Source organism: Malus domestica, chromosome 15 (genome assembly GCF_042453785.1).
Source record: "Malus domestica chromosome 15, GDT2T_hap1".
NCBI classification, from domain to species: domain Eukaryota; kingdom Viridiplantae; phylum Streptophyta; class Magnoliopsida; order Rosales; family Rosaceae; genus Malus; species Malus domestica.
This window is the reverse complement of record NC_091675.1, coordinates 26,250,736-26,274,631: the sequence shown is the minus strand read 5'-3', so window position 1 is coordinate 26,274,631 and position 23,896 is coordinate 26,250,736. Positions and strand designations below refer to the sequence as shown.

General features: G+C 35.8%; 1 protein-coding gene across 1 annotated transcript; it reads right to left on the bottom strand.

Moving 5' to 3' along the window:
- Positions 1-17,472: 17,472 nt before the first annotated feature.
- On the bottom strand, positions 17,473-18,360 carry LOC139191809 (secreted RxLR effector protein 161-like). Its single transcript, XM_070812832.1, has 2 exons — positions 18,355-18,360; positions 17,473-18,168 (listed from the first exon to the last, which is right to left on the bottom strand). The coding sequence occupies exons 1-2, from the start codon at positions 18,358-18,360 to the stop codon at positions 17,473-17,475; spliced, it is 702 nt and encodes a 233-aa protein (XP_070668933.1).
- Positions 18,361-23,896: the final 5,536 nt, after the last annotated feature.

The window sequence follows — 23,896 nt, the reverse complement described above, 5'->3', positions numbered from 1 at the left end:
GCAATAGACTTCATTGGGCAAGTTCATCCAACTTCTAGCAAGGGACACATATTCATAATTGTGGCAACAGATTATTTCACCAAATGGGTAGAAACTTCAGCAGTAAAAACCCTAACCTTAGTTACTGTTAAAAAGTTCATTGAAACCAAGATCTTACACAGATTTGGGGTGCCCGAGACAATTGTCACAGACCGAGGACCATCTTTTATTTCAAGAGAGGTAGAAGAGTTCACAAGTAAGTTCAAGATAAAGATGATTCGGTATATGAAGGAAATCTTTTGGGAAAACATGTTCATTTGAGCAACATCATATAGCATGCAATTAACAATTAAAAGGCGGAATCATGCTTGTATGTACTCAAAAACAAAACATTACCAAGAAATTCAAAGCCTAGTAGATTGGTGAACCAATAAACAACTCAAAAACAAAGTGAGTTGAAATTTACCTTTGTAGATTCCTCTTTGCATAAACAAAGGCTAATCACCCAAAGAGATAGGGGCCTTCATTCCTTGCTTCTTATCACCATGGATTTGGATGGAAGAATAGGTTCTCCAAGTTCCCAAAATTGAGAACCTCTAATTCTCGACACCAAGGTTTGATTGAAGAAGAAATGAGTGACCTTGGAGTAGTAGGATTGCTAGATGTACCCTCCAAGGTGTTGGCCTATTTAGAGAGAAAATGGAGAGACAATTCTCACCAATTTTCCCCAAAAATAAACCCTTATTTTTCCTTAATGAATATTTGGCTATAAAGTCATTTATATAGTCACTTCTTTAAGTGACCTAAATAACCAAAACCCTAATTCATTCCATATGGCTGGCCATTTAGGGATTTTTGGGCTTTTGGGCTTTAATGAATCTTTATTCATTAAATTGTCATACAACTTAAGTTAATGGGCTTGACGTTCGAAGCCCATTGGGCCTTAAGGTCCAAAACTATCCCGAAGTCATTTAACGAACTTATTCGTTTGATTAATTAACATATTAATTAATCCTTACCATAAATAAATGATTAAACCATTTAATCATTCTTACTCATTTCCGTTTAATCTCCAATCTCTACCTTTTATGGTGTGCGATCCATTAGGTTCATTTTAGCGAGGTAGTGGGCGATTAAAACCATTTTACATCGATTGTGAATTGAAACTATTTTCAATTCTCCCTTTAGTGATTACACACGTTTAGGGCTTCCACAAACCATGAGTGACACCTAGCAGCATATCATGGTTACCCAAGCTAATCAGAAGAGGTGGAGAACCTATTCAGTTCGAGATTACAAATGCAATACGGTCTTTCTCTAATCTAATACTCTTGACCACATTGTTTGGTTTGATAGTTTATTTTCTCATGTCTACTATCCAATGTGTGTCTTGTGCTTATATGATTACCTTGAATGTGATTTGGAACGCATTCCCCAATCTCATTCATACTCTGGCCAGAGATTCAAATCATATCATAGAGTATTCTCCCTCAAACGGTTTGAAGGTTAGAGATCCCTTGTTGCGCATTCACTTGTCTCCATAGATAAGTGGCTTGACCCCAACGATGCCGTGGACACCCTCCTGATGGAGTGACTTTGACATAATCAAAGATCAAGGACTTAACCACAAGACAACTATGATGCCTCAGGTTAAAGGACTACTTTGCATTATCCCAACCATGAGTTCTCATGTGACATGGAATATGAGAACTCTTCGTTGATCGCGTTCAGTGAACTCATTCTCTATTGAGCACCTACCGTACTTGTCTTGATGTCACACACACAAATGACTCGAGACTAATCACTCTCCCTGAGAGAAGACATAGTACGTACTGATCTTAACGGACTGTCAACGCCCAATTGGCAATCCTATGATCAGGAACGTTTAGGATGTGTCTACGAAAGAATGGTCTCATGAATCTAACTTCATTAGATTACATTCTCCCAATCACATATTCCTTGGACTTTATCGTTTAAGCATATAACATTTATATGAGACGGCTCAAACAATAATCTTTGCCCTTTATATGTAAAACTAGATTAGTTTAACATGTGAAATGTCCGTAAAGTATCATCACATGATTGGCTTTAGGGCACATTTCCAACAGTATAGTCCTTACTACCCCCAGGCAAATGGTCAGGCAGAAGCCAGCAATAAGATCTTGGTTAACATTATCAAAAGAATAGTGGTAGATAGTCCAAAGAAGTGGCACAAGAAGTTATGAGACACATTGTGGGCCTGTAGAACTTCAAAGAGGGCAGGAACTGGGACTACACCTTACACTCTAACCTTTGGGCAAGATGCCGTGATTCCCATAAAGATTAACGTGAGCTCGGTCAGAATTCAGAACCAGTTCGGGCTACACAGTGAACAATACATTAAGGCTATGTGTCAAGGAATTGAAGATTTAGATGCAGCCCGAATTGAAGCCTTAGACAAGATTCAAGAAGGAAAAAGAGTTGTTGCCCGAGCATACAACAAAAGGGTAAAATTGAAGACTTCTGAGGAATGAGGCTTAGTATGGAAAGCGATCTTGCCCTTAGGAGCCCAAGTAAGAGGCTTCGGGAAATGAAGTCTGACTTGGAAAGGTCATTTCATTATTCATCAAGCACTGGATATGGGGTTATTATTTGACCGATTTAGAGGGAAACTTACAGAAACATCCAGTTAATGCTAAATTTCTGAAGAATTATCATCCAACCTTATGGGATGTTAGGGATTGTTATGTTGAAGAAGTTGAAATGATTTGAGTGATCTAAAGACAATTAACATCTTCATCACAGTTGATTACAAGTTAAAGTAAAGAAAAGAAGACATTTTCATTTCATTAAATGATGAAGTTACATGGAGATTCTACTCAGCTCCTCTGAAGCAACTATCTTAAGACGGTGTGCCGGCGTAAAAATAAAGATTCTACTCAGCTCATCTGAAGCAATAGAATCTTTTTGCATCCATGCTTAAAAGACCCATGAGGCTATATGGGTGCACTAAAGCCTCTTTGTGGAATGGAAAATTTAGGGGCAGCTATTGAGGCTGAGGCCCATTACCGATCTCATGGTTGAACCCGTCATTTGAATGAATGAGAAGCTGATGGATACTTTGACACTCAAGAAGAAGAAGGCTCATGCTAATGATGGTCATCCCAGAAACTTTGATATTGATCCCAAAGCATACAACTGTGATGATGAAGTGACCAAGAATGTAGAAGCTAGGATTAGCCTTAAGCATGTTGCTTTTTAAGGTTACTAAAGCCTGAGATATCCATGCAGGTCCCAAAGAAAACACTCATCCCTCATCAAAGAAAAACTCAGTACGTAGGTCAGACCAAAAGCGGTGAGGGCCACATGACAAGTGGCACATGGTGGAAATCTCCTCACCAATCTAACAAAAGGGCTGAGTTCAAACTCAAGGTGCTATCAAAAGCTGTGACAACCAGGGAGGATTTTCTGGAAAATATAAAGGTTCTGAAAATTTGGGAAGATTAGGAAATTAAAAGCTTGAAATTATTAAGGTGTTTAACCAAGTAGTCGAGAAGGAAATTTATAGTGGACAATCAACTTAGAGATATGATTCATGGGTTAGCGCAAGGGTCTAGAAGTGCAATAGCTGTTTTAATAAATGAAAGTTCCGAGGAAGACGCACACCGATTTAATCATTATTAGCGTCTCGAGGTGCCGACTTAACAAGGATTAAAGGGGGCACTGTTTGGGTTAACATTTGAACTTTGGACCGAAAGGAAGGAAAGCCCAAAAAGACTAAAGAAATGAGGCTTGCTCGAAGCCCAGCACCAAGCCTAGACCGTCCATCTGAAGACCAATTGGCGCTCCCCCATTAATGCAAAGATTAGGTGCTTACAAAGGAAGTGACAACCAATGGAAATCCACCAACTCTCGGCCCAAAAGCACTTTACGAATGGCATAGCATGTAAATTACTAATGGTTCCCTACCCTCCAAATTGCTTTCGAGTAAGAACAGAAACAGCATAAGTCAAGTTAATTCATTTATAAAAGGAAGAAGAGGACCCAGAGACAAAGACACTCAACCAATCAAACAAACAAACATACCCTTGTCTCTCAGCCAAGCAAATACCCAGAAAGCCATGCTTTGTCCATACTCTACACCTTTTTAGCCGTAGATTTCCTTAGAAAGACATATTTTGTCTATGTAAAAGCTCTGCTACCTTTTCCTAAATGTTGTAGTATCAATCCCTCTTGTATAAACTCTTTTCTAGTCGTCCCCTGTAGTATTCAATCCTTTGTAAACTGCAAAGAGAAAAGATCGCAAGTTGTTTAACCTTGCCCGACAAGGTGAAATCTTAATCGACTCTCTTTGTTTTTGTCTTTCAATTAACAGATCTGGTGTTATAATGTACTCCCTAGTTTATATTCAAGTTATTTCCAGTCCTTTATTGACTCAAACCCCTATCAGTTCTCAGATCTGGTTCACTTAGTGGTTTTATCAAGATTGGAATGAATTAAACTGATGCCTTGATCAGATCTAAACCTTCACCCCTCGAGCATGCAAGATAACTAAAAGTCTTTGATCTCAAGGCATAGAAAAGAACTTAATGTAGACTTAACATATCTACAACAATCCTTTGATAAACAAGAAGCCAGAAATAACTTAGGGCGCAAGTAATCGGCTTAAAACACACTTGTTCTACATCTGCCATACAGAGATGGCAATGGCACGCCTAAGCACCTAGTTGGTTTTGATTGCGAGCCTCAAGGCCTACACCTAAGGCCCCACAAAGGCACATTTCAGAACTAACTTTGTTCTTCTCTTGTAGTATTGTGACAAGCAGGAGCCCGACAGTCAACCAAAGTGCCAACTCCTCGGGGAGCTGTGTGCTCGAGCCAAGAATGCCCGCCAGCCAGATTTCCTGCCCGAATAAAAATATAATCTATCTAGCATCTTCCCGTCGTAAAACTCAAATGCATAAATCCCTCACTTTTTAAAACTCAACTATGAAAACATAAGTATAAAATTTGAGTCTCCACATCGAAATCGGATTTGAGAATCTGCAAGTTGGTTGTTTAATTATCACTGAACACGAAAATAATATTTTCTTGACCTATCTAGCTAGTTTTACAAGGATGGATCGTAGGGATCTGTGATCATATATATACATATATATTTTTGAATTTTTTTGTTTTTGGGCTGCGAAAAAATTCGGAGGGCGAGGTCATGCAGTTTCTGATAAGAGTAATACAAGTAAAATTAAAATTTTAGATCAAATTAATAAATTATTTAGTATGTCATTAATGAACAATAAAATATTAATGACATTTTAGTAATAATTCGATCATAAATAACAATGTCGTAAGATTTATAAAATATAGTTCAAATAAAATCATCTCTCTAGCATTATCCACTTAAAAATTTTGTTGTTGATCTTGTCCATAACAAAATACCAAATTGTGGTATCTAAATGGTTACGTGTTTAAGTACCAGAAAGATCAAATTTTAAATAATTAAGCAACGACAACATATATCATTAACGACTCAACTTTGCGGTTTGCATCAGAGCTACCAAATCACTCAAATGACAAATTTTTATTAAGGGGTTTTTGAATTTTAATCCTTGAAGAAGATTAAAATTTAATAAAAATCTGGTGTTATATTGGATATTGATTTTAGTCCTCTAATGTGTACTTAATTCAAATTTATGTTATATTTTTGTTTTAATATTTAACATATATCTTATTTAATGTCATTGCATTAAAATTAAAATTATTTATTATTATACACATTTTTATTCATTATATTTATTTTTCTTCCTCTAATTAGTGTACCTAAACGTCCGTATCATAATATATTTTACTAAATTAGTGTCCTGATGAAATGTCTGTACCTAAATATATTGTAGTGAATTAGTGGCACATAAGAAAATATGCAAAAACATAAGTGTACCGAATTTTTTTTTACCAAAATATATGATACTAAACTAGTGCACCGAAATGTTGGTACCTAAATATATTATAATAAACTAGTGTACCGAAATATCCGTACCTAAACATATTATACTAACCTAGTGTACCGAAATGTTTGTACCTAAATATATTGTAATGAATTAGTGGCACATAAGAAAATATGCAAAAATATGTGTACCGAATAATCTTTACAAAAATATTTTCTTATATAAGATACTTACTATAATGAGAACATTAAATAGAGTTTAGGGATTAAAATCAATTTTTAATCTTGTATAAGACATTTTTCTAAACTTCATCTTATTTAATCAATCTCATCTTTGTTGTTTATGACACAATAATTTAGTCATGTACTATTTTAATATAATAAAATATTACAAATTAAAAATTCTTACGCTATCGCTCTGATTCCATCTAACAATTTGTTAATCTTTGGCAAAGATGACTTTTAGATTAAAACCATGAGTAAGATCAAAATCTAATTTTAGTCTCTTGATATATTAATAACCTCATTTATTAATTATATTATATTATTTATTATTTATTTCTCTTTTTCTTCTTCATTTTTAATGTATTAATTGTATTTCATTTTCATTTTCATTTCATTTATCCTAATATATTTTATTGCAAACATTTAGATAAATTAATTTTTGTTATACAATATATTTCGATGTAGTTTGTCTTCCTCATTTAGGTACATTAAATTCATTATAATAGATTTCCGTACATACATTTAGGTACATACATTTCTATACAAACATTTAGGTACATTAATTCAATATAATACATTTTGGTACTAACATTTCGGTGCATACATTTTGGTACACACATTTAGGAACATTAATTTAATATAATACATTTCAGTGCATATATTTCGGTACATATATTTCAGTACTAACATTTAAATATATTAGTTCAATATAATACATTTCGGTACTAACATTTACGTACATTAATTGAGTCTTTCAAGTTTGAAGAATGTTAAATAAAATTAATAAATTAAAAAACTCTTTTTTGGTCAAAAAATAAATTAAAATTTGTATATTAATAAATTTAAATATTTAATAGGAGACATTAAATAAAATGCACATTAATTATTTTGAATTAAGGACACATCGAGGGATTATAATTAATATGTAATCTAACACTAGGTTTATTTTAAATTTCAATATTATTTAAGGATTAAAGTTAAAAAAAACCCCAACAACAAATAATAACTAACATGACATAGAACAACAAATAAGAAGGATTTTAGTTTCTAGATAGGACGAGTCTAAACATGATTCACAATCACTCCAATCCAGTGTATATGTATGTTGAGAATAAGGTCATCAATTTTCACCTGAAGAGACAGATCAACGACAGACAAAAATGTCGAGTAATGTAAAATTTTGTTGTGGTGTCCGGCATGAAGTTCCAGGATATATTTTCTCCCTTGCAAGCAGAAGCTATGGTAGCAAGGGCTTGTTCAGTTTGGGCGGACTCGAGGGGTTTCAGAAATTTCTTATTGGAATGAGACTTTCTTCAGACTCTGACGGCTCTTTGTGATACCTTTACTAACATGTCAACATCAATTGGGCAGTTAGTAGAAGACACGAAGAGCATTCTCGGCGCACTCACTAAAGAATTATGCACCCATGTCCGTCAAACTAACACGGTTGCTCATAGACTTGCTAGGTTTGGTTTAAATATTGGAGATGGTGTGAGTGGTTTGCTCAACCTCCTAGCTTTTATCATTGACCTCCTTGTTTGAGGATACTATGTAAGGTCCTGAATGAATGCAACACTATCGCTTTTATCCAAAAAAAAAAAAAAAAAAAGGGTGCGTCGTATTCTCACCTGAACCAAGACTACCATGTCAAAGTGAAAAGCATAAATCTTCCCTAGTACTTTCAGCCGTTCTAACAACTGTCGGTATGGCAAATATGAGAATAAAAAGAATAAAATAAAAAAAAAAAGAAAAAAAAAAGCGCCATAAACATGGAATCCATGCAGAAAGCTCTATCTCCTGAATTGTTATCCCCATTCTTCGGGTCATGTGGAAAACGAGCTTATTTGGGAAAGTAGACACCCTGTGTTAAACGGACAAATATGACAGTTGTTATGAAAACATAGACGACACACATGTTCTTCTGTTTCCGGTGCCACGTGTGCGCCCGATATTGATTGTTTGAGCTCCGACAAGTCTCCGTCCTATGCATCGTAGAACTGAATTTCTCCCCTTGCACTCCTCCACGTCCTCAAGTCGTTGAACCTTACGAGTGAGGATCTTCGTCGGATTTTTTTGTTAAGAATCTTCGTCGAATCTTTTTTATGAGGATTTCGGAAATCTTCCAAATTATATCCGTTCATTGTACATTATATGATCAGAAATTATTATAAATTCTTTTATTTAAAATTAAATATAAACAGTATCTGATAGAAACTGACTACACGATTTACAATGAACGAATGTGATTGAAGGATCCCCGGGATCCTCGAACCTAACCCCATGGCACCCCCCGCCTCCTCCCTTTTTTTGATGATGTGGCACCAACATAACCCAAATATTTCATCAAATTCATAAATAAATGGCATATTTGTCGATTTGCCTCATGAAGTTGTAAACAGCTAATTTTTCTATGAACTCTAATTTTAGCTAATTACTCTCTTGAACTTTTATAATTAGCTAATTTCCCTTTTAAATTTTAATTTTAGCCGATTACCCTCGTGAACTTTCACAAATAGCCAATTTCCTCCCGGAGTTAGATTTTAAAATTTTCATCCAATTTTCCATTACGGAAACAACACATGATAACTGTATAAGGGCAAAAAAGATGAAAAATTGAATGAAAGTTTTTAAAATTTAACACCAGGGAGGAATTGGCTATTTATAAAAGTACATGAGGTAATCGGCTAAAATTAAAGTTCAACGGAAAATTGGCTAATTAAAAAAAAGTTCAAACGAGCAATCGGCTAAAATTAAAGTATAAGGGGGGAATTAGTAGCCGCATACAAGTTCAATAGGCAAATCAACAAATATCCCTAAATAAATTACACTTTTTATTTTTATTTTTAAAGATGACGTTCAAATGCTATTTTTTTCGCTTGTAATTGTATGCAAGAAATCTAGGTTCAAATCTCGTCCATGAAGAGTTTAATATCAATTGATTCTCCCATCTCTTAATGTAAAAATAATTGTTATGTAAGAAAAAGGAGAAGAGGATATTGAACTAAAAGATCAGAACAGCTGGCTAATTGAATAATTATTTTCATCATTTGTCAATGTTAGATCCCACATCGCCCAGGGGGTGGATCCTCTATGCCTTATATGTACATGCCCACCTCCATATAGCACGAAGCCTTTTGGGAGCTCACTGGCTTTGGGTTCTGTAGGAACTCCGAAGTTAAGCGAGAATGGACCAGAGCATTCCTAGGATAGGTGACCCAATGAGAAGTTCTGCTAGCGTGAGTTCCCAGAAACAAAACCGTGGAGGCGTGGTCGGGGCCCAAAGTGGACAATATTGTGTTACGGCGGAGTCAAGTCTGAGATGTGGTGGAGCCCGGGTCGGGATGTGACAATTTGGTGTCATAGCCAATTCCTGGCCAGAAGTGTGTTGACGAGTACGTCGAGCCCCTAAGAGGGGTGGATTGTTAGATCCCACATCGTCCAGGGGAGTGGATCCTCTATGCCTTATATATACATGCCCACCTCCATATAGCACGAGGCATTTTGTGAGCTCACTAGCTTCGGGTTCCGTAGAAACTTCAAAGTTAAGCGAGAATGGGCCAGAGCATTCCTAGGATGTGTGGCCCATTGGGAAGTTCTGCTCGCGTGAGTTCCCAGAAATAAAACTGTGAGAGCGTGGTCGGGGCCCAAAGCGGATAATATCATGTTACGGCAGAGTCGAGCCCGGGATGTGGTGGAGCCTGGGTCAGGATGTGACAGTCAACTATAACTATTTAACCACAACAAGTAACCCATTGATAAGAGTGTGAACTAGGGCTCCCAAATAAATAAATAAATGTGGGAGGTCCTGGGTTTGATGCTCCAAGCTGGTGAGTTTGGTTGACTTTGGCCACAGTCAGGGTGAATTCCTCATAGCCTCTCTGGGCCCAGAAAGGGTAGATAACCGTAACTTGTCACTAGTTGTCCCCTTTATTTAGAAAAAAAAAATACTCATCTATAACTATTTGGTTTATATTATTGACAATGACGCTATGTAGTATACATATTTGCCGGTATCATGTTAATATGTTTGCAACTATATCATCCAAAAAATTCTAATCTAAAAGCATTAATAGTGAAGAGACTCATATTTAAAATAAGAAATTATTATTGGTATTATAAAATTTTCATTTTGCAATTCTCACAATTATATTTTTTTCTTAAATATAGAAAGTTTGCCGTGCAAAAAGAATATTTTTGAAAACCAATAACAATTTCCAATTAAAACATATAAAGCTTTCCTCTACAATTATGAGAGAGACAAACGTAGGCTTTTGCTCCAAGATAAGGTTATACATTTTTTCTTTCTCTTGGAAATAAAAATAAGAAATTGTTATTGGCACTCCAAAATCTTATTCTACACTCCTCACAACTGTATTTTTTTTCTTTTTTAAATATGGAAAGTTTGGAATGCATAATAAAAATTTTGGAATGCCAATAACAATTCCTTAAAAATAAGCATGTAAATGTACATAAGTATTACATCTTTTGGCCAAGAGGGTTTTTTTATACATTTAAAATTGGTTTTTGCAAAGTTAATATTCGAACCAATATGACAGATAATGCATAGTCACATTCGACCCAATATTATAAGCTCAAAGATATCAGATATGTGTTGGTGTCCGTTTCCGTTGAGGATAAGAAGAGATCCAAAGGAGGCCACGTCATGAGTGGTTGCAATGCCAGCTATCACGCATTTTGGGTGGCGAGGTTATCGAGAAAGACAGCATCTCTTCTGGGTTAGGGTTGGGTGTTTGGTGTTTCGGGATTTGGGTGAAGTGGAAGACTGGAAGTGGAGAGATGCATATGCATCTATGATTCCTGCCTTTTGAAATAAGACCGTATGCATCCATCGTACACAAACTTTACTTGTCCCTTCGTACATGCATGTACTCGAGTGTTGTAATGCCAACGGTGTCGTTTTCGCAACGTTGTTGTATGGCGCTTGGAGTAAAGGGGATGGGAGGTTTTGGATGGGTTGCAAGCAAGGTATAAAATATCGATGATATCGAAAATATCGGTAGTTCAAAAATATGGAAATTTCGATGGAAATATCGGGATATTATCGATATCGATAAAAATTGAATAAAAACCATAGAAATTGTAAGAAAAACTTGGGAATTTTTATTGAAACTTTGTAGGATGTTTATTTAGTCAATTATCTATTAGTTTATCATAAAAATTGGATGGAAATGCATTGCATGATAGATATAACTGATTTAAGTTGATTATATAGCGAGCTGGCAAATATTATGAATGTAGAAAATATGTAGTAATTAATAAAAGAAATTTAAACACACCATAATCATTTATATATAATGAATTAGTATAATATTTTATACTTTATACATTGCATGGTAAGATACATGAGTGACTTAATAAGGTCTAAAATATCGATGATATCAGTAGTCCAAAAAAATATCGGTAGTCCAAAAATACCGAAATTTCGATGAAAATATCGGGATATTATGAATATTTTAGACCATGGTTGCAAGAAACTTCGCTTGGATTTTAAAGGCAGCAGGTGGTGTCGGCAAGTACCCACGCGTGTCCAGCTTGGTGGCGGAGGCAGAGGCAGTTAGAGCCGCGGTAGAGGTGTGCGTAGAACACGGCTTCTAGTCTGATCCAAAAATCTTATTGCGATGATAAATAGTAATTTGCAGAGTGAGGTAACGATAGAAGGCATTCTTTTCGATATTCGAATTATGCAGTAACAATTGAGGTCTGTTGAGTCTTGTTATGTTTTTCATGATTGTAATAAGGCTGCCCACTAAGTAGCGTCCTTTGTTTATAAGGAAAACTAATGAAAAGGGTTTGAAAACTTTGAGTTTTAATGATAAGAACAAAATAAAGAGTAAAGTGAATAGTAACAGGATTGACTTTTTAGTGTAAAAATATGGTTTTTTGTTAAAGTGAACAGTACCGGGTGCTTTTCATTAAAGTTCCTTGTTTCTAAGGAGGGTGGCTTTCATGGTTGGTTTGAGTTTCAGTCAGCGTAGTTATTCAATACCCTGGTTGCTTATGTAAATGTTTTTATTCGTATTTAATGAAATTTCTATCGTTTAAAAAAAAACTGTAATTAGTTATCAAATGAGTTTTCAATTTTTTGAAAGAACTAAAAACTAAAAATTGAAAATAAAATAATTATCAAACAGCCCTTTAACAATTTAGTGTATCACAATATTTCAGTTTTATATGTTAAATTTTTTTTTTTTAACAAACAATATTATCTACACTAGAGGGTGGGGGAGTAAGCTAAGTTTCACAATAGTTTAGCAATAATATGGTTCAAATTCACCTTGACGAGAATATAATCCAAAACCTCTCACTTATAAATGAAAAAAAAATACTATTAAATCATAATGCTAAGTAGCTATATGTTAAAACTTTTAAATTAGTAAGATATAATCATTTTGCATTATATAATCGTCTTATCGCATACGTAGTCCTTTTTTATTCTTTTCAGTTAGTAGAATAATAGTATAAATTTATAATATGTTTGTTCTTCTTTTTTCTCGTTCTTTGGCTTTTTAACACTATATATGGAAAATCCCTTAGATATCATTTATTTTAAGGAAAACTAATGAAAATGGTTTGAAAACTTTGAGTTTTAATGATAAGGACAAAATAAAAGGTAAAATGAATAGTACCAGATTTGATTTTTTAGTGTAAAAATATGGTTTTTCGTTAAAGTGAACAGTACTGTGGGCTTTTCGTTAAAACTCCATTTATTTTAACTTCTGTGTAGTATTTTTTTTTCTCAATACAAGAAAGAGGGAGGGGAGACTACCTCGTCTAAAGGGCATAATATACCACAAACCTCTTTGAGTACTTACAGAGAAAATCTTAACTCTTTTGATTTTTATAGATTACCCATCAAAATGGTTGCCGACAACAAACTCGAACCTAGGCCTTGTCTAGTGAAGAGAACGGTCTCAACTAACTCAACTAGCCTTTGTTACCAGCATTTTTCATTAATTCGGATGCTTGTTGACAATATTTGTTTTTTCTCAATATTTGGCATTTGATGAATGGTAGGTTACATATTAACATCATACTCGAATCTCCGTACAAAATACTATCAAAGTATAGAATTTTTTGGAATATCTCTAGCATTATTCTTCTTTGATTATATGAGGTGAGATGAGATAGGATGAGTGTTTAGGTTATACATACTCTATAAGAATTATATATGCGTATAACTGTATGAACTAAAAAGTTTTGTCCAACAAAATAGAACATCAAAAGTTATGTGGTACAATATACTTTTGTTTAGTTTATCATCCAAAGATGCGTGAATACATAATGAATGACTTTTTATATTTATCTTTTTACCACTTCAACTAATATTGTTCATTTCTACGTCAGACATATATTTTAATAATATTCATCTTAACCTATGATAAGACTGTTATAAGTCTTAAGTTTGACTTGTGTAAATAACAGATTCAATATCAAATTGATAATATATGGCAGACATTGTGTGCGGCTTAGCAAGTTCCCTTATTCACTAATATTAATATACTGGAATATTCTAAACTGCCATCTCCAAAATAATTGACCACTACCAAAAACAAGGACATCCCTGATATAATTGACTGCTCAACCAATTACTGGTTTCTCTATCTCTATAATTTTTGCCCGGCCTATTTCACAGAAAAATGTTCATGCATATATATAGAGAGAGGTCACCATCTTAATGCTCTCCTTTTGTTTTTATAAATATATACAATTGACAATTGCTTCTAATAATTCTGGTTCACTAATTATCGTAGTAGGCCATGCAGAAAAAATAAACTGCAATTGTTTTCATGTGAAACAGAAACTTGTTTTTGTTGTTTCTCTCAAAAATAGTTTGAACCTTTCGTGCGTTATTCAACGGCAATCAAATTTTTATACATATCGCTTATCTAATTAGTTAAATAATCGTGAGCCACACATTCATTCAACCGTCGAAGGAGACTTGAGGTGGGCTAACATTATGGTCAATTCCATACTATCTTTGTCGTAAACACTTACCCTTACAAGTACTTATAATTGACAAAAGTGGAAAAGAAAACTATGCAAAATTTAAGTACATTTTGAAGAGGCATATGTATTGTATGTAGTTGATAAAATACTAGTCTAAAATGCGTTCGTTACTCATAAGCATTTGTAAAATTTGTTGTCAAACACTACTAAAACAATTTTGGTTATCTAAAAACAGTTTTAGTTTGTTTAAAAGCATTTTCAAAATATGGCATCGATAACTAAACGCAAAAATGAGAATTATTCGTAATGTGCTTCAAATAACAGGTGTAATCCAAATGGGATTATCATATTAATTAATATTGCTTTTCATGGATATAAAAAGTAGTTAATTGATATTTACATATGACAAAGATGGTCAAACGCATTCAAGCATGAAAGGAAAATATATGTAAGATATTCATATGATCATGCAAACAGATGGCACAATATTAATTGATTAATTGGACTACTCCCGTTGAAAATTGCCTCCACTTAATCTATATATCCATGATAAAGTAGTCGAACCACCTTTTTCGATTATTTCTAGTGTTTGCCAAACCATTTTATTTCTTTATATTAATTAAGCTTGGCCTAACCATATTTCGAATAAATAAAAATTCATGTACATCTTCCTGAAAACTATTCGATAGTAGCACTACTTGTCATAATATATACATATTTGTTAACAGGATTAGCTTAAGTAGTTAAGCTGTAAGTTCAATTCTTTTCAAAGACATTTGAGCATAATTCGATATATTTGAACATAGGAGAGTGACCCTACCTTGTAAGGATGATTGAACCTTTGCTCCACTCTTGCAAAAGCTAATTGTACGATGATTGAGCCTAGATAGAAGCTACTTATGAATTATGATCATCACCCAGATACTCTAACGATAGAATTTTACAGTTGTATGGCATTTTGTATGACATTGAGAAATAATGATAATATATTCTATAATTTAATAGGAAAGAAGATTTGCGAGTGGGTTTGTCATTAAGTCTTCGTGCTTTTCACATACTAATTAACTAAATTACTATATAGTTGAAGGTTACAATAATTATATTATAACTGATTAATTACTGAAATCACACCAAGTTGAAGCTTATGATTGACGAAAGATATGCGGATTACTTTTCTTTTTAATATAATCATCTTCTTCCTTTTATTCTCCTTTATTGTTTCCAACTCAAAACTTGGTGGCCTTCCCTTCCTAGTTCCTACCACAACCAAAGGAATTATACACATTGATGGAATCTAAGCAACATTACTTCCCCTTAATTTATGGCATATTTAATTTATTCTTTAGTATTGTGCTTCTTCATGAAGTATTGTACCTTAAATAAGACTATTCAAATTAAGTTTTAGTAATAATAGGAAACGTTATTCACACCTCAAGGGATGTCATTTGTTTATGCAAAGCAATATGACTGATCGCTGACACACCCCGATCTTAGAATTAAGGCGTGCTGACCGTCACGTGAGTGTGACGTAACCAAAAGTGCGACGCGGAAGCAATAGATAAGAAAAATACGAAGGAATAAAAACCAACTACTAGCAATAATCCAACTAGCATGCTAGCGTGACGTAACCAGCATGCCCTCATTCGGGACGGGGTGAGTCAATCGCTATAGTAACATACGATTCTTCTAAACAACTTGTAAGGTCTACTAAAGGTATATACCTTAGTTAATTTAGAGGGAGGTGAGAGTACGTATATTATAGAAAAAAAATACCTGAAAAAAGATTATTATGTTAAAGAAGGTGCTATACGAGAGAATTTAGAGGCCCCTAATCACCCAATGATTTCTGGTATTTGTCAAATGCGTGGATCCCGATCTGTCCCTTTTTCTTGGGGCCTCTGGTTAGGTTGGAGGTCAGTGTATTTAGACAGCCTCCTGCAAGCTCAATGGCCGGCCGGTCATCCTTACCCACATCAAACTAAGCATCTGAAAATAATACAAATATATATCCATTGATCGAATGCAATTATTGCAGTTGAGAAACACGCAAAAATATTTCCAGAATATAAGTCGTTAAGTGTGGCCTATCTTTTGGAAGTAGACCGTACCCTAATTCCACTCGTGTTTACAGTTAGAGTCAATATGGCAAAACGAAATGTTTTCTGGCTCCAACCGTTCACATTGCAATTTCTACATACCCATCTGGACCACTCAAATGACGTTAAATTATGTTATCAAACTATTAATTTGAACCACGTTTATATGCATAAAGTTGGTTTTGGATTTTTAGCTTCAATTTGAGCTTTAATTCGTAGTGTCTTTCTATGTATCCATAATAGCGACTAAACACCTTTTAATTTCATGCACGTACGGATTACTGACAACATACGGTTTAATTAAAGTCGTACTCGTATCACTTAGGGAAAAACTGAAGAAGTGGAAATTAAGAAGTTAGTTCAACGTCAAGTTTTTTTTTCTTCTTCCTTTCTGCTTTTCACTGGTGATCTGTACTTAGTTGGAAACCAATTAGTGCTAAACACTATTAACAAGTCAAAGACAAGAGCCGCCTAATAGCACCAAAACTTATTGGTAATGAATTTTTAATGTAAGCTATTGGACGGTGGCCCGTTTGGTCTGGTAGGGACCTGCGTGGAAATTTAAAAAAAGAAAGAGAATTCTTCACAAACTTCAACTTGTGATTCTTTGTTGTGTTTGGAATGTATGTAGGGTTTGAATGTCTGAGATGTTCGTCCTTGTTCGTTTGTGGCTGCTTGCTGGGCTTTCCTTTTAATTTTTATTAGGGTTTTCATTTTTCTTTGTCTCTTGATTACGACTTCTAACTGCTTATTTACTTCATTTTTTTTCTCTTTAGTTTCCAATTTGCATTTTAAATGATGCTACAATATTGCTTTATTATTCTGTCGTAATTTTCTTTGCTTTTTTTATGCTAAGAAACCAGGTGTAATGGCAAAGAGCTTGACAGGAACAAAAGCACGACAACTTCAATATGCATAGAGAATATTTCTTATTGAATTAGAAAACAATCATGGCTATTAAATAACCTTGAAAACAAACTGAATGGGAAATAACAACCACGACTTTACAGCCCTAGAATTGTGGAGAAAGACTAAGTCCAAAACAGAAGATAACATGTCCCTTAAGACTAGGGATTATTATGCATGGCTTCAAACCACTACGGCCTAGAAACAAGGAAAACCTAACCCTATCAGCTAGGAGATCTTAACAACTTTAACATCCTCCCTTAAACTGAATTCTATCAACATTCAGTTTACCCCTGGACATTCGTAGATACCCATGAGATCACGCATCTTCACGAACACTTCGAGCCTTAGTGGTTTTGTCAGGATATCTGCAATTTGCTACTGAGTTGAACATTGCACTAATTCAACAACTTCATCTTTGATGAGATTTCGAAGAAAATGAAATCGTACGTCAATATGTTTGCTCTGACCATGCATGACTGGATTCTTTGACAATTTAATTGCTGAAACATTATCGCAATGAATCACCGTTGGTTTGTATTGACCATGATTAAGCTGCTCCAAGATTCTTCTTAACCATATAGCTTGACAAGCACTAGATGCTGCAGTGATGAATTCAGCCTCGGTAGTTGAGAGAGTGACTACTGGTTGTTTCTTTAAAGACCAAGAAACTGCTCCTAAACTCAGAGTAAAAACATAACCAAATGTGCTCTTTCTATCGTTTTGATCATCGACATAATCGCTATCTGTGTAGCCAACGAGTTCTTCAGTTCCTCCCTCTTTGTAGAACACTCCAAAATTGACTGTACCCTTCACATACCGTAGTACCCTTTTCGCTGTTTGCAGATGTGTTTCTGTAGGTCGTTCCATATATCTGTTGACCAAACTCACGACAAACATTAGATCAGGACGAGTGGCAGTCAAATACATGAGGCTTCCTACTATTTGTTTGTAGAATGTCTCATCAACTCTTACTCCATTTTCATCCCTAGTTAATTTAGAACCAGGAACAATCGGATTGTGCACCGGATTGAACTGATCTATACTGAACCTCTCCAGAACCTCCTGAGCATACTTTTGTTGATTGATAAAATACCATCCTCTCTTTGCAAAACTTCAATCCCAAGGAAATACCTCATATTTCCAAGATCGGTCATGTCAAATTCATCCATCATGGATTTTTTAAAGCTTTCAAACATGGTCTCATCATTACCAGTGAATATAAGATCATCAACATAAAGGCACGCAACCAAAATTTACCTCCATCGCCCCTTTTAATGAACAAGGTGTGCTCATAAGGACACTTCTCAAAGCCTTCCTAACCAAAGTAAGTTTCTATTCGACTGTACCAAGCTCGATGGGCTTGTTTGAGCCCATACAGCGCATTCTTCAGTCGATATACCTTAGCTTCCTATCCCTGTTGTTCATAGCCCGGTGGTTGATCCATGAATGCTTCATCATCTATTTCTCCATGCAGAAATGCAGATTTAACGTCTAGTTGGTAGATGTTCCAGCTCTTGCATGCAGCAAGTGAGATAATTGCTCGAATGGTATCCAAACGAGCTACTGGTGTAAACACCTCGGCATAATCCACTCCATACTTTTGACTATACCCTTTCGCGACAAGTCGAGCCTTATATTTGTCCACTTCACCTTTTTCATTGAGCTTCATTTTAAAAACCCATTTGACTCCGATCGTTTTTACTCCAGGTGGAAGTTCAACGAGTTCCCATGTGTTATTCTTCACGATAGCTTTGATCTCTACATCCATGGCCTGTCTCCATTTGTCACTCTTTATTGCTTCCTCGTACGTCAAGGGATCACTGTCAGAAAATAAGGCTAGATGAGCCATATCGCCGTGTTCTTCATCAGATAGGCCCTGACCACTTACATAATCCTGCATCCATGTTGGTGGTCTTCGACTTCGTCTAACACGAAAAGTGTTCCCATCAATTGAAGACTCTCATTCTTCGAATGAGTCACCTTGAACTGACCCCATGCTTTCTTGTTCATCACTTTCTTCGCCAAGACTTTCATTCGTACCTTGTTCTTCTTCTTCCTCCCACTCCAGATCCGCCAAGATAGTTTCCTTGTGACTGTCATCCCAGTTCCACCTTTGGTCTTCTTCAAACACCACGTCTCGACTTACAATTATTTTTTTGGCAACGGGATCAAATAATCTGTAGGCAACGGGATCAAATAATGAGTTAAGAGGAACCCACATGGCAAGGAATGAAATAAAAACCGTAAGATGAAGTCGTTGCTAAAGAACTAGGATTTGTAGAGAACTAGGTTTCCAGTAAACTAGTTTTGCAGGAAAGTAAATATCGGACAAGGTTTTTCTTCATTGTATTGCATGCCCTCAACAACATAGGGTGCAATCTATTTATAATCAACTTCGGATTACATCAGGACTTTCAAAATCCTATTTACAAGCTATAATTCAAAATTCAAAAAATAACAAACCATCACCTCTATTCACGATGGAAACTAATTACAACAACTTTGAAAAATCAAGTAATAATAACAGAAAAGTTATCTAATCAGAACTGCTGACCAAGTAAACAAACTCAAGAGTTTGTACTAGAAGAGGATTCATGACTCAGTCTTTCAGCCCCCCGCAAGCTAACAGAACGAGGAATGATTAGAAGTTTGGATATAAGGGTTTGAACGTGCAGAGGACAACCCTTTAGTAAACAAATATGCAATTTGGTCTTGAAAACATATGTAATTCACAAGAAGTTCGCCACAAACCACTTTTTCCCTGACATAATGGTAATCTACCTCCAAGTGTTTTGTGCGTGAGTGAAAAACAAGATTGGAAGCCAAGAAAATCGAAGAAATATTGTCACACCATATCTGCGACCGAGCAAGCTGTAGTTACAAATCCTTGAATAAGGATTGCAACCATGATAACTCTGCAGCAGTATATGCTAATTGTTTATACTCAGCCTCAGTACTAGAACGAGACACCGTCTTTTGCTTCTTCAAACTCCATGAAACCAAATGAGACCCCAAATAAATATAGAAGCCACCTGTAGAATGCATGGTATCTGGATCACCAACATAATCTGCATCAGAAAAAGTACTAAGTTGAATATTACCAGGCTTATACACCCAACCATGATCATAAGTGGCCTTTAATTACCTTAGTATTCATTTTACAACTATCTAGTGAGTGTTCTTTGGTGAATGCATGAATGGACAAACCTGGTTAACGGCATAAGACAAGTCAGGAAGCGTTATCGTCAAATACTGCAAAGCACCCACAATACTCCTATACATTTGTGGATGAGGGTCTCCATTGTAACGATCCGTCCCTAAAAATTATAGTTTTTATAAATTTAAAAGTAAATTTACGAAAATGCCCTTTGAGGCAAATGCGTTGACTTTTGTTAACTGTCGTGTCGTGTCAAGTAAGACTTGTTTTCTTGGTGTATCCTCATAGTACTCGTCGTTGCGGATGCATGTGTGTAAGATGAATGTAATTTGGAGTTATAACGAAGATTCTACGAACCTTTAAATGTTGAGGGCATTTTGGTAATTTTCCATTTGAAACACATGTGGTATTTTGTCTGACCATTGGATGAAACTCCCACTTTTCTAGAACACTCTATCTCTTTCTTTTTCTTCTTCCGTAGCTTTTCTCTCTAACTCTCAAACTCTTTTTCGGCTCTCCCTTTCTCCCGTGAAACAAACCACTATCATCACCAAAAATTTCGGCTTGCTGAACATCAAAACCGCCATTATCTGCATGGCTTCAACACTATAAAGCCAGTTTTGAGTTTTGCTTCATTGAAAATGAATCCTAACCTCGAGTTCGAAGAACAAGGTTTTGGGCCAAAACAGGTATAGATCGATTCCTCATGTTGTGTAGATGAATTTTCATGTTTGGATCGTATGATTTGGTGGAGAAATGAGAAAGTTATAATGATTTAAAGTTTGCCCAGTTTTTGGCGACCTCCGCCACTTTCGAGGTGTTTTTCGACCAAATCACAGCGAGATAGTCATCTTGCAAGGTACCAATCTCTTCCTCTCGTCGAGAAATATGATTTCTATTTTTAAATCACTTGATTTTGTTGAGTGTTGACAAAGTTATGGACGTTGAAAGATTGCCCAGAAATTCAGGCTAATTGCCATGTTTTCCCACGGACAGCCGTCTTTCAGCCCATTTTCTGGCCATCTCTGGCGACCCTTTGGACTCCAAGTAGGTATATCATGTTCTACACTTCTCTAGCTTCGTTTTGGTATATTATGGGTCGAATTTGGTTGACAAACAAGTGAGATATGGAGTTCCAAAGATTGCCCAAAAAATCTGCAAAATCTGCAGAATCTGGTGAAATTTCGTTAAAGTCCGCCACTTAAACATTATAGTAATCAACAATCCGACCGTTGGATCGTCACTAAAATTTAATATGTTATAGTACGTAATATTTGGGACCATAGAAACTTACGGATTGGGAATCCGGCATACGGATCTTCCTGAATTGGATTTGTAAGTTCATAAAATAAAACATTAACCGCCATTTGGTTTTGGCAATTGGCGGAGATCCGATCGTTGGATCGTTCCGAAACTTTAGAATGTTATTGTAGAAACATAATGTGGAACTTTAGAATTTATGGATCGAAAATCTGATATGTGGATCTTCCGGATCGAGTTACGTAGGGTTGTGGACCCTAGCGTCGATCTTTGACCGATGGTTGACTTTTGGTCAATGGGTCTCAAATCATTCTAAATCTTCCTTGGGGTTGTGTTTTATATAAATTACGTATTCTATCAGTAAGGATTCTAAGATGTGATTTGATATTTGCTCTAGGCGACGATCGTTCGAGACATCTCGATATTCGTGCTAGGGAGTTGTAGCGCGGACTGCTGGTGAGTGGGCTTTTGGGTTTTCTATATATATACGTATGTATGCTTTACGTTTTTCCCAGAAATTGTTTTAAATGAAATATGATTGAAATGCCATGTCATACTTGTGTTATATTTTAATATATGCATTAGTGTAGTTATGCATAATGTTGCATGATGCTGCAGAGGCCCAGGCAAGCTACAGGTGAGTACAATGTGATGTTAGTGGTTGTGATAAATATGGTTATGCTTGGATGCATTTAGTGCTCATTATCCTGCACCCCGGTGTTAGTGTTCACGCCCCGTGGCTAGGACACAGTCATTCACATTATGTTCACCTCCCGCACCGCACGCTCACCTTGGATCCAAGTTTAGTGCACAACCTTGTCGTACATACCACATTAGGTGGTTCCGACTTGTAGGTGACCCGCGATTATTCGCACAGCCTTCACGTGATCGTTGCACTTGAGTGTACATATTTACACATAGCCCTATGGCACAGACCACATTTGGTGGTTCCGACTCGTGTGCAGGAATAGATTATAAGCTATAGGTTCAGCCATACAGGTCACGTTAGGTGACTTCGACTGACATAGCATTTTACATTGATTTATTTCACATGGCTTACATATTTATTGTTGCGATAGTTGGCATGGCATATATCTTGTTTCCAATGCTCTCGAGAATGATTTCTATATACGTATGTAGTATTATTTTCTGGGAAATTATATAGGTTTTACGGTGAGGGGTTATTATATTTTCTAAAGAGAAAGATGTTTTCAAAAACTTTGTTTTTGCCACTTACATTTTCTGTTTTGTGCCTCTCCAGGTTTTAGCTGCTGAAAGTTCGTATTGACGAGGATTCTTGACGAATCTTAGTATAAGTGGCTACCTCTGAGGGTATGATCTTTACCCACACTACTGTACTTTACTTATGCTCTGACGACACGTGTGAAGTGGGTGCATACCCGCTTACCAGCGCACTCTGGTATTTAGGTGCTTTTAGGTTTAAATTTACTCACATTTTTCATATCACTGCACTTTATGGCTTCGTCACCTTCCAGGTGTCGGCCAAAATAGCTCGATTCGAAGTCCTAGTGGACATTCCGGGTTAGGGTGTGTCAGTTTGGTATCAAAGCATAAGTTGGGCAGTATTGCATCCATCACACGCGTGATGAAAGCATTCTAGGTTGTTGAGCCTAATTATCGAATGTTGCCACCTTGTCGAATACAAAAAAATGTGTTAGTTTTCCTCAGTTTTAGGCATTTTTGCTAACTTGTTGACATTTTGGAAGATTACTTTGTCGAATGCTTTTAAACTTAAAGCAAAGATCTTCCCTGCTAAGGAAAAATGTAGATTCGAGACTAGTTGATGGCCTTAAAGCAAGGTCACTGTATTGGTAATGGTGTATCACCAGGGATCTATACATCAATTCCATCACTATTCTTAACCATCATTATTAAACCTTTTTAGATTGGAAATTAGAAATAGTTTTGGTTCCTTGGCAGTGTCACCTATTAGAATTCCTACGAGGTCTACTCTCTTCAAAACTCCAGAAATGTCTTGAGTGACAATGTGGTGCTACAAGAGTAGCACTTGATGGAAGTACATCTTGGGACAATCACTTTTGGTCCCTGATAACACTAATCTTCCTAAACGCATTAGTGATCAATCCGGATCTTCAGGAGGAAGATCGACTTCCGTTTCAGTCTGTCCTAAAGTAAATTGTTAGAAAATTCTTTCTCTGGCCTTAGGACGTTCCAGCCAACGCTAGTTTCCGAGTTATCTTTTGGTGCTATACTCGTCATTTCGATGAGTATAGGCATAGGTGTACGAATTAATGAACCATCTCACAAGACCAATTCTTTACCAATCGTCCAAAACCAACTGTTCGAGCGAGCTCTAGCCTGTACCCACCCTATGGTGGCACTACTAATTGGCGACACTAT